General features: G+C 47.5%; 1 protein-coding gene across 1 annotated transcript; it reads left to right on the top strand.

The window, feature by feature from the left end:
- Positions 1-3,288: 3,288 nt before the first annotated feature.
- On the top strand, positions 3,289-11,148 carry Bhlhe41 (basic helix-loop-helix family member e41). Its single transcript, XM_063238412.1, has 5 exons — positions 3,289-4,977; positions 5,116-5,179; positions 5,498-5,605; positions 5,920-6,031; positions 6,482-11,148. The coding sequence occupies exons 1-5, from the start codon at positions 4,916-4,918 to the stop codon at positions 7,513-7,515; spliced, it is 1,380 nt and encodes a 459-aa protein (XP_063094482.1). The 5' UTR covers positions 3,289-4,915; the 3' UTR covers positions 7,516-11,148.
- The last annotated feature ends 1,782 nt before the right edge of the window (positions 11,149-12,930 follow it).

The following is a 12,930-nucleotide window of genomic DNA, read 5'->3' as shown; positions in this document are numbered from 1 at the left end:
AACTGGGAAACCTAACCTTCTATTTCAGGATTCTAAATCCAGTGCCTTCAGCAAATAACATCATCAATATTCTAAAGTCATATTTGGCTTCTGGTGAGCAGCGGTGGGGTTTCCCTCCCTCCTAAGTTCCTTCTCTCGGAAGGTACCTTTCTTGCTGTGGTGTGCCTGTCGCATTAACCCTTGTCCCCTGAGAGCAAGTGTGCTTGCCAAGCGAAGGAATTCCACTCCAGGCTTTGAGTGTTGCATCCATCCGAAACAGTGCTAGATGTTTTATGCACTCTGCTTAGTAGGCTAGATCTCCTATTGGTTGTAAAGCGATGTAGAATGGCATAGATTCTTATTTACTGCTCAAATCAGGAGAGTGGTTTAGAAAGGAGAGAGGATGGTGTGATAGCAGCGCACCCACGTAGCATACTTAAGGCCCTGGGTTTGACTCCAGGCCCATAATAAAGGCATCTGGAGGGTTATTTGCATGGCGCCACAGGCAGGAGGCTCCAGATCCTGGTGGCACTGGGTCACCATTAGAGGTGCTGTTGGTTTGGATCAGGCCTGGAGTCCCAAACACTCAAGAGTCCCCTTTCCAGAAGAGCAGTGGGATTTGCAGAGCCATTGAGAGCCAGAAAACCTCTACCCTGAATGGAAATGTAACCCTTTCCTGAGAGTTCTGTTGATGTTAGAAATGAAGACACCGCAAGCAAACAGGACAAGATCGTCCAAAGCCACAGGTGAACAGAATGAGTGTGGGCTTAGAGTTCTTAAGTGGAAGGGGAACACTGGGCCAAATACTCCCTTTTATTCTCTCTAGTAGTCATGCCCCTACTTAACCAAAGAAAAGCAAGAGCAAGGTGGGTGTCTCTAATTGGAAGCAAAGCATCACAGAATTACTTAATTTTAAGTGTAAAAAGGCCTTTGTGTGCATTTTGGTATCTTCCTGGCTTTCAGCAAGGTGGCACAAAGCCTTCCTAAAAAGATAAGACTGCACCTATTTTTAAACATAACCAGTGAAGACAGCTCAGTTCCTTTTCCTTTGTCAGACAGGGGAGGTTTTTCCTGTTCTGAGCTCGACACAGGTGACCTTTTTCTTCTTTAGTAATCCTTCAAATTAGAGTTTGGCTTGGTTTCTTCAGGGACGACTGAGAAGAGTCCAGTACCATCAGCCTTTTCTAAACTCAATTTCTAAACTCAACTTTCTAAACTCAACTTCCATGTGCATATCTGTTTAAATGTGTAACTGTAAGTGGAATATTTGCATTTAAGTCAATAAATGTGTAGCTAGATGCCAAATGACTGACTCACGAACATGGCAAAGGACTGCTGCCTGTCTTCAGTCGCACCTTTTCCATTCTCTGCCATCAACTCCCCTAATACCTCTCTCTCTACCCCATCTTTCTTCCAAAAGTGTCCACAGCAAACGTGTTTACTCATGCTGTTAAACAGAAAACTCCCCAGGAGCAATGAACTACTATGTAGAGCAAATGTGTACACTCACACTGTTAAACAGAGAAGTACCCCAGCAGCAATGAACTACTGTGTAGACCTCACCCCCATATTCACGTCCAGGGGTAAAGGGTAAAGCCTCTGGAGCACAGTGCCTGGGTTTAAACCCTGGCTCTGGGATCGTTGACACACTGTAATCTCACTATGTAAGCAGTTTCTCATCTGCCCAGTGCAGATAGTAATGGTATTTGCCTTACCGGACTGTGGAAATGAGTAATAACTTAATGCAGGAAAAGCTCTTAGAGTCGAGTCTGCAACCCAGCTGTGAACCTAAAAGCCAGGTTACCAATCCTTATGCCCTCCTTGGAGTAAAGGGGCATCCAGAGGCAATGAAATCGGCCTGACATCAAGCAGGCAAAATCCTGATAAAAAGTAGCAGGGCTGGTGTTTAAAGGACGTGAGTGGGCAAAAAGTGTCTCCAGTTGAAAGGGCAAAGGAAAAAGACAAGACACGAACAAGAAATGGAACAAAAGCTATAGGGAAAGGGCAAAAGCAGACATTCAACCGGGAAAAGGCAGCGAGGATAACATAAGGAAAAATCGGAGAAAGAAGAGGAGTAAGGGGACATGAAAGAGAAAAAGTAAAATCAAGAGTAACAGATCATATAAAAATTTAATTTTAAAAGAGCCCATTTTCAGCTTGAGCTGGGTGTTAGGAAGGCAAAGAGGGCACAGCAGAGCAAACAAAATTTCTGGCAATTGAAACAGGGAACCTTGAGGCAGAGGGAGAAAAGAGAGAGGAGAAAAAAGTGGTCCTAGAAAAAGACCTCATTGGCAGGATCCTCCATGTCTCTAAATGACATGACGGGAAGTTTACATACTCACTTAACCTGCCCTTGACCTTCAAGGTTCCCGTCCTGGAATCTCCAGTATTAAATTGCTTTACTGACTGCCCAGATCGCTTAGTCTCTAAGGTCAGATGTCTGCCTATGTCTCCTCAGCTCTTCCCACAGGGCCAAAATGCAGTGATCCAATCTCTATTTTATTTTCACTGAATATTCTAGACACCGTCTTCAAGTGAAATTTAGCTCTGGAGTATGTATTTACACCCTACTCCAAACATCAGGAAACTTGTAAAGAAACCTGCTATTTTAATTATTAAAATATTTATCTTAACAGTCCTCCCATCCACCACATTGGGTCTTAAAAGGTAAGAGGGAGAAAATGAGACATTACTGCAGGAATACAACGTGCTAGGGTTCCAACTTGCCTTCCTCATCTAAAAAAAAAAAAAAAAAAAAAAAAAAAATTCAATTGAAAAAAAAGAGGTCAGATCGAGGTTTTAATTTAAAAATCATTTTTTGTAAAAATGCTTTTTCAGTATTATTACTATTAAGTTGTCTATTTAGCACAACATACGTCCCCCCAATTTGAGGAAGTCCAGAGATCTGAAAGGGTCCTCTTAAGGGGTCCAGGGAATCGACCTGGCCCTGGGCGGCTCCTCCTGCCGGGGTGAGCCTGGGCCGCGGCCGCCGCGCGAGTCACGAAGCTAGAAGCGGCGCCCGGACTCGGGAGACTGCAGCAGGCGAGCGGCTCCAGGAGGCGGGAGGAGACGCGACGCCCGCAGCCACGTGATCCCCCCCTCCGGCCGCCCGCCGCGACCCAGATCCGTCCCCGGAACCCGCACCCAGCAGGGCGGGCCGGGGACACGTCGCGACCGCCCCCTGTCCCCGCCGCGCTCCTGTGAGCGTACACAGAGCTCCTTCTCCCCGAGCACACGTGCCCCTGGCAGTAATTAATGCTTCCGAGATCACCCAGAGAATGTAAATATTACTGCTCCTGCAAGGAAAGCCTGGCTTCTGTACGTTTATTTGGCTCTAGGAGTCTATTTATTCTGTCCCACCCAAGGCAGACCCAGGTGGCGCCTGCAGACCCGGGAGTCCCGCAGGACTAGCTGTTCCCGGCCTCCCAGCCCAGCCCCGCGCCGCACCGCACCACCGCTGCCCAGGGCGGCGCGAGCAGTGCGGCTCTCCCGACGCCTCCCGGGCACTCTCACTGGCGATGAGTCATGCTCCGAGGTGGCTCTGGGGAAAAGCGGCCGGGCCGGTGCCGGCCTGTGCTTCCCCGCGCCGGGCGCCGCGGTGCAGGGCGAGCGAGCGCGCGCGCGCACGGGCTCCCCGCGCAGTGATGTGGCAGCGGCGCAGGTCGGATCACGTTGCTGGCCCTGTGCTGGTACCCGTTTGAGACAGGATTAAGGAGGGAGGCCCTGGAGGTGCCAGCGGTAGTAAACGTGGGCTCGACACACTCCCGGCGTGGCTTATCGCATGCGGCTTGGGGGGAGGGGGTGGGGATCGGAGCAGAACGCGGCGTACCGGAGGAGCGGAGGGGCGCGGAGTTGAGCGGACGGGCGGGGAGAGCGGCGCTGCCTCTCCGCCGCGGCCCCTCTCGGGCCACCCCAGTCTCCTTCTCCGCCCCACCCCCGCTCGCTCCCCACCCTCGCGTTCCTCCGGGAGCCCGAGAGGCCCCAAAACGTCGTCATCTGCCACAGTGATTAGTGGCACCGCAATTCCGGCTGCTGCGGGAAGTTTAGGTGACCCAGGGACACGGTGTCGGCGAGAGGCACTTGGAATGCGACATTTGGAACCCAGTGACTACATTTTCATTGCTCTTACATCCTCCAGGGAATGAATTTCAAGTTGCCGGGGGGGGGGGGGGGTTAACCTTCAATCCCAGCTCCAAGGGGGTCCTCCTCTCCCGGGGCACTGAGCCACGGTGAGCAAACAAGTCTCCACAGTTTCCTGGGACTCAGTCTACCCAAGGCGAAGGCTCTCTCTCTTTCCTTTCTCGGGTCCGAAGCAACAGCACAGGCGGTGGAAAAGCAACAAGCCACGTTCGTTTCCGCACCGTACGGCCGGCGGAGCCCAGGAAGCCCCGGCTGCCCCGCTGCCGGCGCCCCCTCCCCCCGCAGTCGCCTCTGGAAGATGAATAGCTTGGCTGAAGTTGTTTTTCCTTTCCGGTGGCCCTGATCAGGTGTCCCCGCCCACTCCGCCGCTCCCCTGCTCCCGACGCCCCCTCCCGGCCCGGCCTTCCTCCCCCGCCCCCCTCCGGGCTGGACCGCGGATGGTACGTTCCGCACGTGAGCTGGGTGCTGGTCTGGCCGGCGACGCGCGTGCCCTGTGGCCAAACACTGCCCCGAGTGAGAGCAAACTACCAGCGCAGCGGGGCCGGCGCGAGCGTGTGTGTGTGTGTGTGTGTGTGTGTGTGTGTGTGTGTGTGTGTGTGTGTGTGCGCGCGCGTGTGTGCGAGCGAGCGCGGGGGGGCGGGGGACCAACTGGTTCACACTTTCAACACTGCACTGAAGAGGGAGAGAGAGAGACTGGAGACGCAGATTCCCCCCAAGATCTCCCAAGGCTACCGTCCCGCAGATTATAGAGCAGAGCCCCAAAAATCGAAACAGAGGAAACGGACAGCGATTGAACATGGACGAAGGAATTCCTCATTTGCAAGAGAGACAGTTACTGGAACATAGAGATTTTATAGGGTAAGGTGCACGCACCCTTGTGAATATCTGCCTGGGCTCCGGTTTGATTTTTTTTTTTTCCTCCAGAAAGTGATACGGAGCGGGTTAGGGCAGAGCCCCTCCCGGAATGGGTGCCTGATGCTGATTTCTATGTTGCAGATTGGACTATTCCTCTTTGTATCTGTGTAAACCCAAAAGGAGCATGAAGCGAGACGACAGCAAGGTAAGTGTAAGTTTCTGACGTTTCCCATACCTTGCCTGGATAGTTAATTAGGGCCATTGATTTCACAGTGAAGCTCTGCGCGCAAATATATTCTAGCCCCTGAGCTTCTCCAACTGTGAATTTTAAGCAGCTTGCTTGGATACTCTCAGGGGGATATTAAACATCATACCTGAATTTAAATTGCAGTTCAGAACAGTCCAGAGCAAAGAGGTTTCTTGGGCATAGTTTATCACATAGTATGGGGTAGGGGGTGAGACTACAGCCGCTAAGTGAATGTTCAGCTGACTGTTTTCTCTTTCCCATCACTCACATATTAAGGATACCTACAAATTACCGCACAGATTAATAGAAAAGAAAAGAAGAGACCGAATTAATGAATGCATTGCACAGCTGAAAGATTTACTGCCTGAACATCTGAAACTGACAGTAAGATGCACATTTTCATTCTTTGCTGCTCTCCAAGGACGTGTTAATAGCCTGGTAGGACTCCCAGAGATACAGCAACAAATGTAAATATTAGAGGCTTGACTTACAACTTGTGCTATAATGTACAGGTTCCCACAGACTCAGAATTGGGGCAAGAGATCATTTAGGACCCTGTCTTGAGGAAAGCTCAAAAAGTGTTAAGAATAGTACTTCTTTCAAAGTGTTTGCCTAAGTTGCTGTGCTGAATGGAGAGCCAATCAAGCCAAATGTGTTTCTAAGTAACCAAGCGCCCCCTTCTCTTTTGCACACTGCAGACACTTGGGCATCTGGAGAAAGCAGTAGTCTTGGAATTAACTTTGAAACACTTAAAAGCTTTAACAGCCTTAACCGAGCAGCAGCATCAGAAGATAATTGCTTTACAGAATGGTAAGTCAGTTCAGGGAAGCCAGCCTACCCTGAAGCGGGCAGCCCACAGGGTAACTGTGTTAGGAAACCTCCCCCCTTTCCTGGGCTCACTGTCACTTGTGAAAATTGCGTGTACTTTCCCTTCATTGGAGAATGCCCATTTCCCGAAGCATCCTAGAGGCTGTGGGCAGAACTCGGGAGAATCAGATTTATATTTAAAGTGGCGGTTGCGCCCTCTCCACTTTGGTTTTTCAGCTGGGAGAAGAGCGCCCCCTTCTCCGCACTGCTCCCTGTCCCCTCGGCCCCCTCCCCTCCCGGCAACCGGTGGATTATATCACTGGAATCCTAAGGAAAAACCGAGAGCACTTTAGTCAGTGCAGGGCCCACGTGATAAGCAGATGTCTTAACGTCGGTATTTTTCTTCTTGACTCTATTCCTCGGCCTCCCACCCCCACCCCTTGTTCACCCCAGGGGAGCGATCTCTGAAGTCGCCCATTCAGTCCGACTTGGATGCTTTCCACTCGGGATTTCAAACATGCGCCAAAGAAGTCTTGCAATACCTCGCACGGTTTGAGAGCTGGACACCCAGGGAGCCGCGGTGTGTCCAGCTGATCAACCATTTGCACGCCGTCGCCACCCAGTTCTTGCCCACCCCCCAGCTGTTGACTCAACAGGTCCCTCTGAGCAAAGGCAGTGGCGCTGCCTCGGCCGCCGCCCCGGTGGGGTCCCTGGAGCGCGCAGGGCAGAAGCTGGAGCCCCTCGCCCACTGCGTGCCCGTCATCCAGCGGACTCAGCCCGGCGCCGAGCTCGCCGCCGAGCACGACACGGACACTGACAGCGGCTACGGCGGCGAGGCCGAGGCCCGGCCGGAGCGCGAGCAGGGGAGAGGCGCGGGGGCGAGCCGCGTCACGGTCAAGCAGGAGCCGCCCGGGGAGGACTCGCCGGCGCCCAAGAGGATGAAGCTGGACGCGCGCGGCGGGGCGGGAGGCGGCCCTGCGGCCACCGCGCTCCTGGGCCCCGACCCCGCCGCGCTGCTGCGCCCCGACGCCGCCCTGCTCGGCTCGCTGGTGGCGCCCTTCGCGCAGCCGGCCGCCGCCACCCCCTTCTGCCTGCCCTTCTACTTCCTCTCGCCCTCCGCCGCCGCCGCCTACGTGCAGCCCTTCCTGGACAAGAGCGGCCTGGAGAAGTATCTGTACCCCGCAGCGGCCGCCGCCCCGTTCCCGCTGCTGTACCCCGGCATCCCCGCCCCAGCGGCAGCCGCCGCCGCCGCCGCTGCAGCCGCCGCCGCCGCCTTCCCCTGTCTGTCCTCCGTGCTGTCGCCCCCTCCCGAGAAGGCGGGCGCAGCCGCGACCCTCCTGCCGCACGAGGTGGCGCCCCCCGGGCCGCTGCACCCCGCGCCCGCGCACAGCCGCACCCACCTGCCCTTCGCCGGCCCCCGCGAGCCGGGGAACCCGGAGAGCTCCGCTCAGGAAGATGCCTCGCAGCCTGGAAAGGACGCCCCCTGAGTCCTCGCGCCCCTTCCTTAGAAAGGACGGAGGCCCCTGGCGGAATAATATTAATAAGTTAAAAACACCCTTAACGTTTCTAAGGGAGGAAGCGTAATAGATGTACGACAGGCTTAAGAGAAAAAAAGACAGGTGTTTGTGTACATTTGGAGTTCCCGTTTTTGCTCATCTCCTCGCCACCCCACCCTCCGCACACTAAGATCCTTCCCCCCACCCCAGCTATAAAGCATCCTCTGCAGTAGATACCGGTTCTTTTCTTTGTTTAACCCCCTAGATAAGTTTCTGCCTCCTTTTAGGCCACGTTCCAGGGACTTTTAAAATGGGGAGCTTAATACCAGAGGAAGTCAGAAAGGTGGCTGGCTCGGTGCAGGGGTGAGCTCATTGAAAAGGCGTTCATGTCTGGGACAGCACTGGCAGTGACCGGAAACAGCAGGTAGCAGTCACCCAGAGCTGTGTCTCTGAGCCGCCCTGCCTGGTTCAGAAGGCAGTCCTCTGACAGATTCGAGGAGCTTTGAGTATTGATTTATTCTGCACACCATTGCATAATGGTCATCTTTTCGGAAGGCATGTATTTTTCAGAGAAGTGAAGGTGTAGTTGGCTGCTTTGTGACCTATTCTGAAGTGGCTGAAATGCTGTTAGTAACTTACACTCGCTTCCAGAAGACAGGGAGTTGGGCCACTCTACTAAGCACTAAGGCAGGATACGGAGGCTGAGGCGGATGAGGGAGGCCAGAATCCTTTTTCCTATCTTTGCTGGCACTTTATGATGAAATTGACCATAAATCAATTGACTTGTATTAATTTCTTGGTTCACAAATATATATATAGTGTATATGCATCTCAAGTGCATCTATTCCCATTCATTATTTAAAATATCATTCCCAAATTTTTATAAACTTACTGTAAAAAAAAAGTGCACTGAAGTTAAGAAAACAAAAGTCCAAACTGATTTATTCTGACTGATCTTTTCTTTCCTTGTTAGATCATAAAGTGGAAGGAAACATTTAGCTGGTCGGTTTTGATCAGGGAAGCTGTGCAGATGTGGAACGAAGTGCCGTGTGGCCTTCTATCTCCAAGCCCATGTATTTTCTGGAGACCAAACCAGATGCCAGATAATCACCAAGAAAGCTTTTTAAATAAGGCTTACACCAAGACCTTGTCTAGATATTTTTAGTTTGTTGCCAAGGTAGCACTGTGAGAAATCTCACTTGAATGTTATGTAAGGGGTGAGACACAACAGTCTATGGGGGAAGAAAATATCTGGGTCTTTTAGTCAGTGTGGTGCATTTGCTGCTGCTGTTGCTACTGTTTGCCTCAAACGCTGTGTTTAAACAACGTTCAACTCTTAGCCTACAAGGTGGCTTTTATGTACATAGTTGTTAATACATCCAATTAATGATGTCTGACATGCTATTTTTGTAGGGAGAAAATATGTGCTAATGATATTTTGAGTTAAACTATCTTTTGGGGAAGATTTGCTGAAACGTTTGCACTTTTGTTACAATGCTTATGCTTGGTACAAGCTTATGCCGTCTTAAATTATTAAAAGTAAATAAATACTGTCTGCAAGAAACCAGCTGGTTTAGAAAAGTTTAGTATGTAAAGATAAAACTAGAAATTATCTTTATATTCTAGTATTTTCAGCACTCCATAAATTCTATTGCCTAAATATTGCCACACTATTTTGTGATTTAAAAATTCTTACTAAGGAATAAAAACTTTATATATGATACAAGATTGTCTAATAATTAAAAAATATATAATGTCTGCTCAATTAGCTTTAAATGTCTATGACTATGAGGATGGAAGTTATTAAGGTTCTCAGATAAACACCTTTTTGTCATTGGACTGGTACCACACATGTCCAATCTCTTGCCTTCAGGCTCCGGCTATGGTTACCTGCTTGTTTCCAATGTATCCTAATGAAAAGTACAAAAGAAAAACTTACCTATCATTTGTGTGGTTTGTTTATGCTAGATCCAATTTACTGTTTTTCTGATTGATGAGGTTGTCACTTCTGTGACATCAGATAGCCTCTCCTTCGTGGTCTGGTGATTTTCTTTTACTGGGGTCCTGGTTAGATACACTGCCATCTAGGGATGCTGAACTTCCGTGAGGTTATTGACTTGACTTTTACAAAATAATTGTTGTCATAGGATTTTACCGTGGAAGTCAAGAAACAATGTGTAGACTGTTTTCAAATTTATAATCAAATCACTGATTAGAAACAGACTGAGACTCTGTCCATTATTTTTTTAGTTTTAAGAGTGTTCTCTATTTTTAAAAGGTGTTTAAATGATAGTCAAAATTTATAAGATGTAGAAAAAGTGCTCCCTCTGCTGACTTTGTGGCATGTAAACTGCAGAGACAGACTAGCTTGCCTGAAAGAACTTCAGAGATCAGCTGCCCCACTGCTTGAATTTTACAAGAGGAGGAAAATGAAGCCTAGAGACAGTAGTAGCTTCTCAAGGGTACAGCCTCATGGAGCACACACTGTTCTATTCTTCAATCAGTGAACTGTTTCCCACCGCAGCATCCCAGACCAAGGAAGCTGAATTGGATTGGGCAGCACTCATAAAACTTAATGAATAAACCATCAAAATAAATACAAATTAACCCTCAAAAATCCTAGGATGTTTGAGAACCATTAATTTATTAAACTTTAGAAAAGGAGTATATTCATTTAAATCAGAAAAAAGAGGGGAAAATGTTTTCAATATTTTGGGCTACATTTTATTGTCATACTAATGTCAATTTTTATGAACAAAAAAGAAAGTAAATCAGAAGATAAAAGTGTTTTAGCATTTGTTTAATTTTGGCACATTAAAGTAGAAAACTTCAGGGTTGGGCCAGATTGATTAGGACAGCTACTTAGTCTAAATGTCTATCTAAAAACATGATAATAAGATAAAGTTACAACACAAATGCAAAGTAACACTGCATCTAAAATATTTTGGTCCCTTCATGAATAGAAAGGCTGCTGTCATAATTCATAAGTCATAAGTCATAATTTATCTGCAAAGGTGAAACCAGCTAAATTACTTTTAAGATATGATTTTCCAACTTAAGACAAATATGACTTAAATTAATAATGCTCTTACAACTATGGAATTCTTCCAATTAATTTTAAGTATGTTTGTTTCTCAGCAAACTTTGTACTGAATTGATAAGACTTTTTCACCTCTCCTCAAAGAACTAAATGTAAGTGCATTTTCAAGGCACTGCAAACTATGGCTATGTAAATATGCTTGCAGTTTTGGTTCCTCTCAGTATGAAACTACTTTTCATTTAGTTCTCTGTAACTGAGAATGCAGGCCATAACTGGTTACTACCTGTCACCTGGGATCTGTTCAAAAGTTACACTGAAAGACACTGCCTTTTTCTGTTCATGTCACGGGTCAATTCTTGACCTCTCTATGAAAATAATGATCACTGGAGACCTTGGCAAGTACATGGCTGGGCAACGCGTTTTACCTGGATAAATGAACAGAGTTCTCCTGAATGAATTAAAGCCACTGGCATGCCAAAAGCTGGCTGTACTACTGTGATACAGATAGCAACCTGATATTTTAATTTTTCAAAAAATCTTGTTAATCTTTTGGATCATCAATACATTTAAACTCATTCATTGTTTCTCATTGTGTTCTTTTAAGTAAGTTCAAAATGGATTTCCAGTGCATACTGAAATCCAATATCAGCTCCAGCTTCTCACGAGAGAATTTAAGTAGGGGATTGACACAGAAAATTATCACATATTTTCTGTGATTAAGATGGGATTTATACTAAAAACATGTGCAGCGCATGTACTTTAAAAACATGCTATTCAAGGAGTTGTATATTTGTCCTCAAATTGTATTTGTTGAACTTTGTTTAGTGAAAACTAACAAAATATGTAAGATTTTACTTTTTAAAGGCTGACATTTTAAAGTTCTAAACTCAGTGACACCCTCCATGAAATAACAGTCCAGCAAACTGAAGTGTCTACTTTCAAGCTCTAATGCTGTTTTCCTTTTAAAATTTTTAGCAGATAACATACAATGTATTCTCGACATCCTCTAAAGTGTCTCACACACAAGACTTTAAAAAAAAGAACCTATACAAATTAAATTTTTCTCAACAATTCAAGGCTCCTATTCTAAACGTCACTTTTGTACCATGTGTTTCTTCTGGGAGTATATGCACCTATGAGACTGTTACTTCATTCTTACATCTGCTTTTTGCAGGGTTTTCATTTTATTTCCTCACTGCCTGGCTGTCAGGTGTCACTTCTTGATAGTTAGAGTGCTGCCTCCAACTCTCATCTCCTGTTCTGCCTCTTACTGTGGCTGGGAGACCATTTAAACAAAGCCACACCCATTTAAAATGTGTCTAAAATTAGAGTGAGCCGCTTCAGGGAAGCCAAGAAGCTCTTTTGTAAGTAAATTGTGTGAGCTTGTGGCCTCTGTGACTTTTTCTCATCACTCTTCTTTATTTCCTTTAACTTTCAGATTCTCCATGTTTCACAGATTGTTTATTCAAAAGCTTCAAATACTCATGTATTTCTCCACCAGTGTGTTACACAGACATAAAAGCAGCTTGCTAACTGTTTTAGCCTACAGCTAATAATAAATTTTCATGTCAGAAGTAATGCATTTAATTGGATGAACACTTATGCTAACAAGACCAGGGGACTGAGGGAATTAATAAAAATCAATTGGGTGTTTTGACTCATGGATGACCCTGGCAGGTGCTTCAGGTGTGTCACCTCTCCCCATCCTGGGCTTTGGACATCTTGGGTGCCAGCAAAGAAAGCATTCTGGTGAAGTAGCAGGGTGGAGGCCTGGATGCTGCCTCTGTATTTAGACACACCCAGTGCAAAACTGCTCGGAGAGGTTTCAAAGCCATCAATTGCAGAACATTGCTTACTGCCAACAAATGCAATAAACCGTAGACACAAGAATTCCCTTCCTCCCCCCACTCCCTCCCCACCAGGGTTTCTGGGGATTCTACATGCTAGACAGTGCTCTATCACTGATGCTATATGCCCAGCCCCCGATGTTTGCTTTGCTCAGATCCTATGCAAGATTTTGCAGTGAGTGCTGGAGCATGACATTAATTTCAACATCTCAAAGTCTCATGAGGGCAACAGAGCTATACAAAAATAACTCATGGTGCAGTGTGTGCTATGCAGGGGTGGACACAATGCTGGGTGGGGACAGAAGCTGCCAGCTTCCTGTAGGTGGAGTTGGAGAAAGCCCAGAGAAAAGGAAAGAGAAAGCCCAAAGAAAAGGATGGGTTTACCAAATGCATGCAACAATGAATGCAAGGGGTCAGATCCGAGGACAAGGTGCATCCTCTACTAAACTGCTGGAAAATTTGTGTTATCTGTTATATTTGATCTGTGGTCTGAGCAAGAACTTCTTAACTTCTCCATCT

Source organism: Cavia porcellus, unplaced genomic scaffold (genome assembly GCF_034190915.1).
Source record: "Cavia porcellus strain 051 isolate PalLab524CR breed Dunkin Hartley unplaced genomic scaffold, mCavPor4.1 scaffold_27, whole genome shotgun sequence".
NCBI classification, from domain to species: domain Eukaryota; kingdom Metazoa; phylum Chordata; class Mammalia; order Rodentia; family Caviidae; genus Cavia; species Cavia porcellus.
Note: the sequence above shows the minus strand (reverse complement) of the source record. Positions and strands in the feature narration are given on the sequence as shown.

Bases quoted from the DNA above. Each gene is read 5' to 3' on its own strand.
- Bhlhe41 (XM_063238412.1), top strand. From the start codon at position 4,916: ATGGACGAAGGAATTCCTCATTTGCAAGAGAGACAGTTACTGGAACAT. The intron at 4,978-5,115 runs GTAAGGTGCACG...TCTATGTTGCAG, and splicing joins GAACATAGAGATTTTATAGG to ATTGGACTATTCCTCTTTGT. The intron at 5,606-5,919 runs GTAAGATGCACA...TGCACACTGCAG, and splicing joins CTGAACATCTGAAACTGACA to ACACTTGGGCATCTGGAGAA.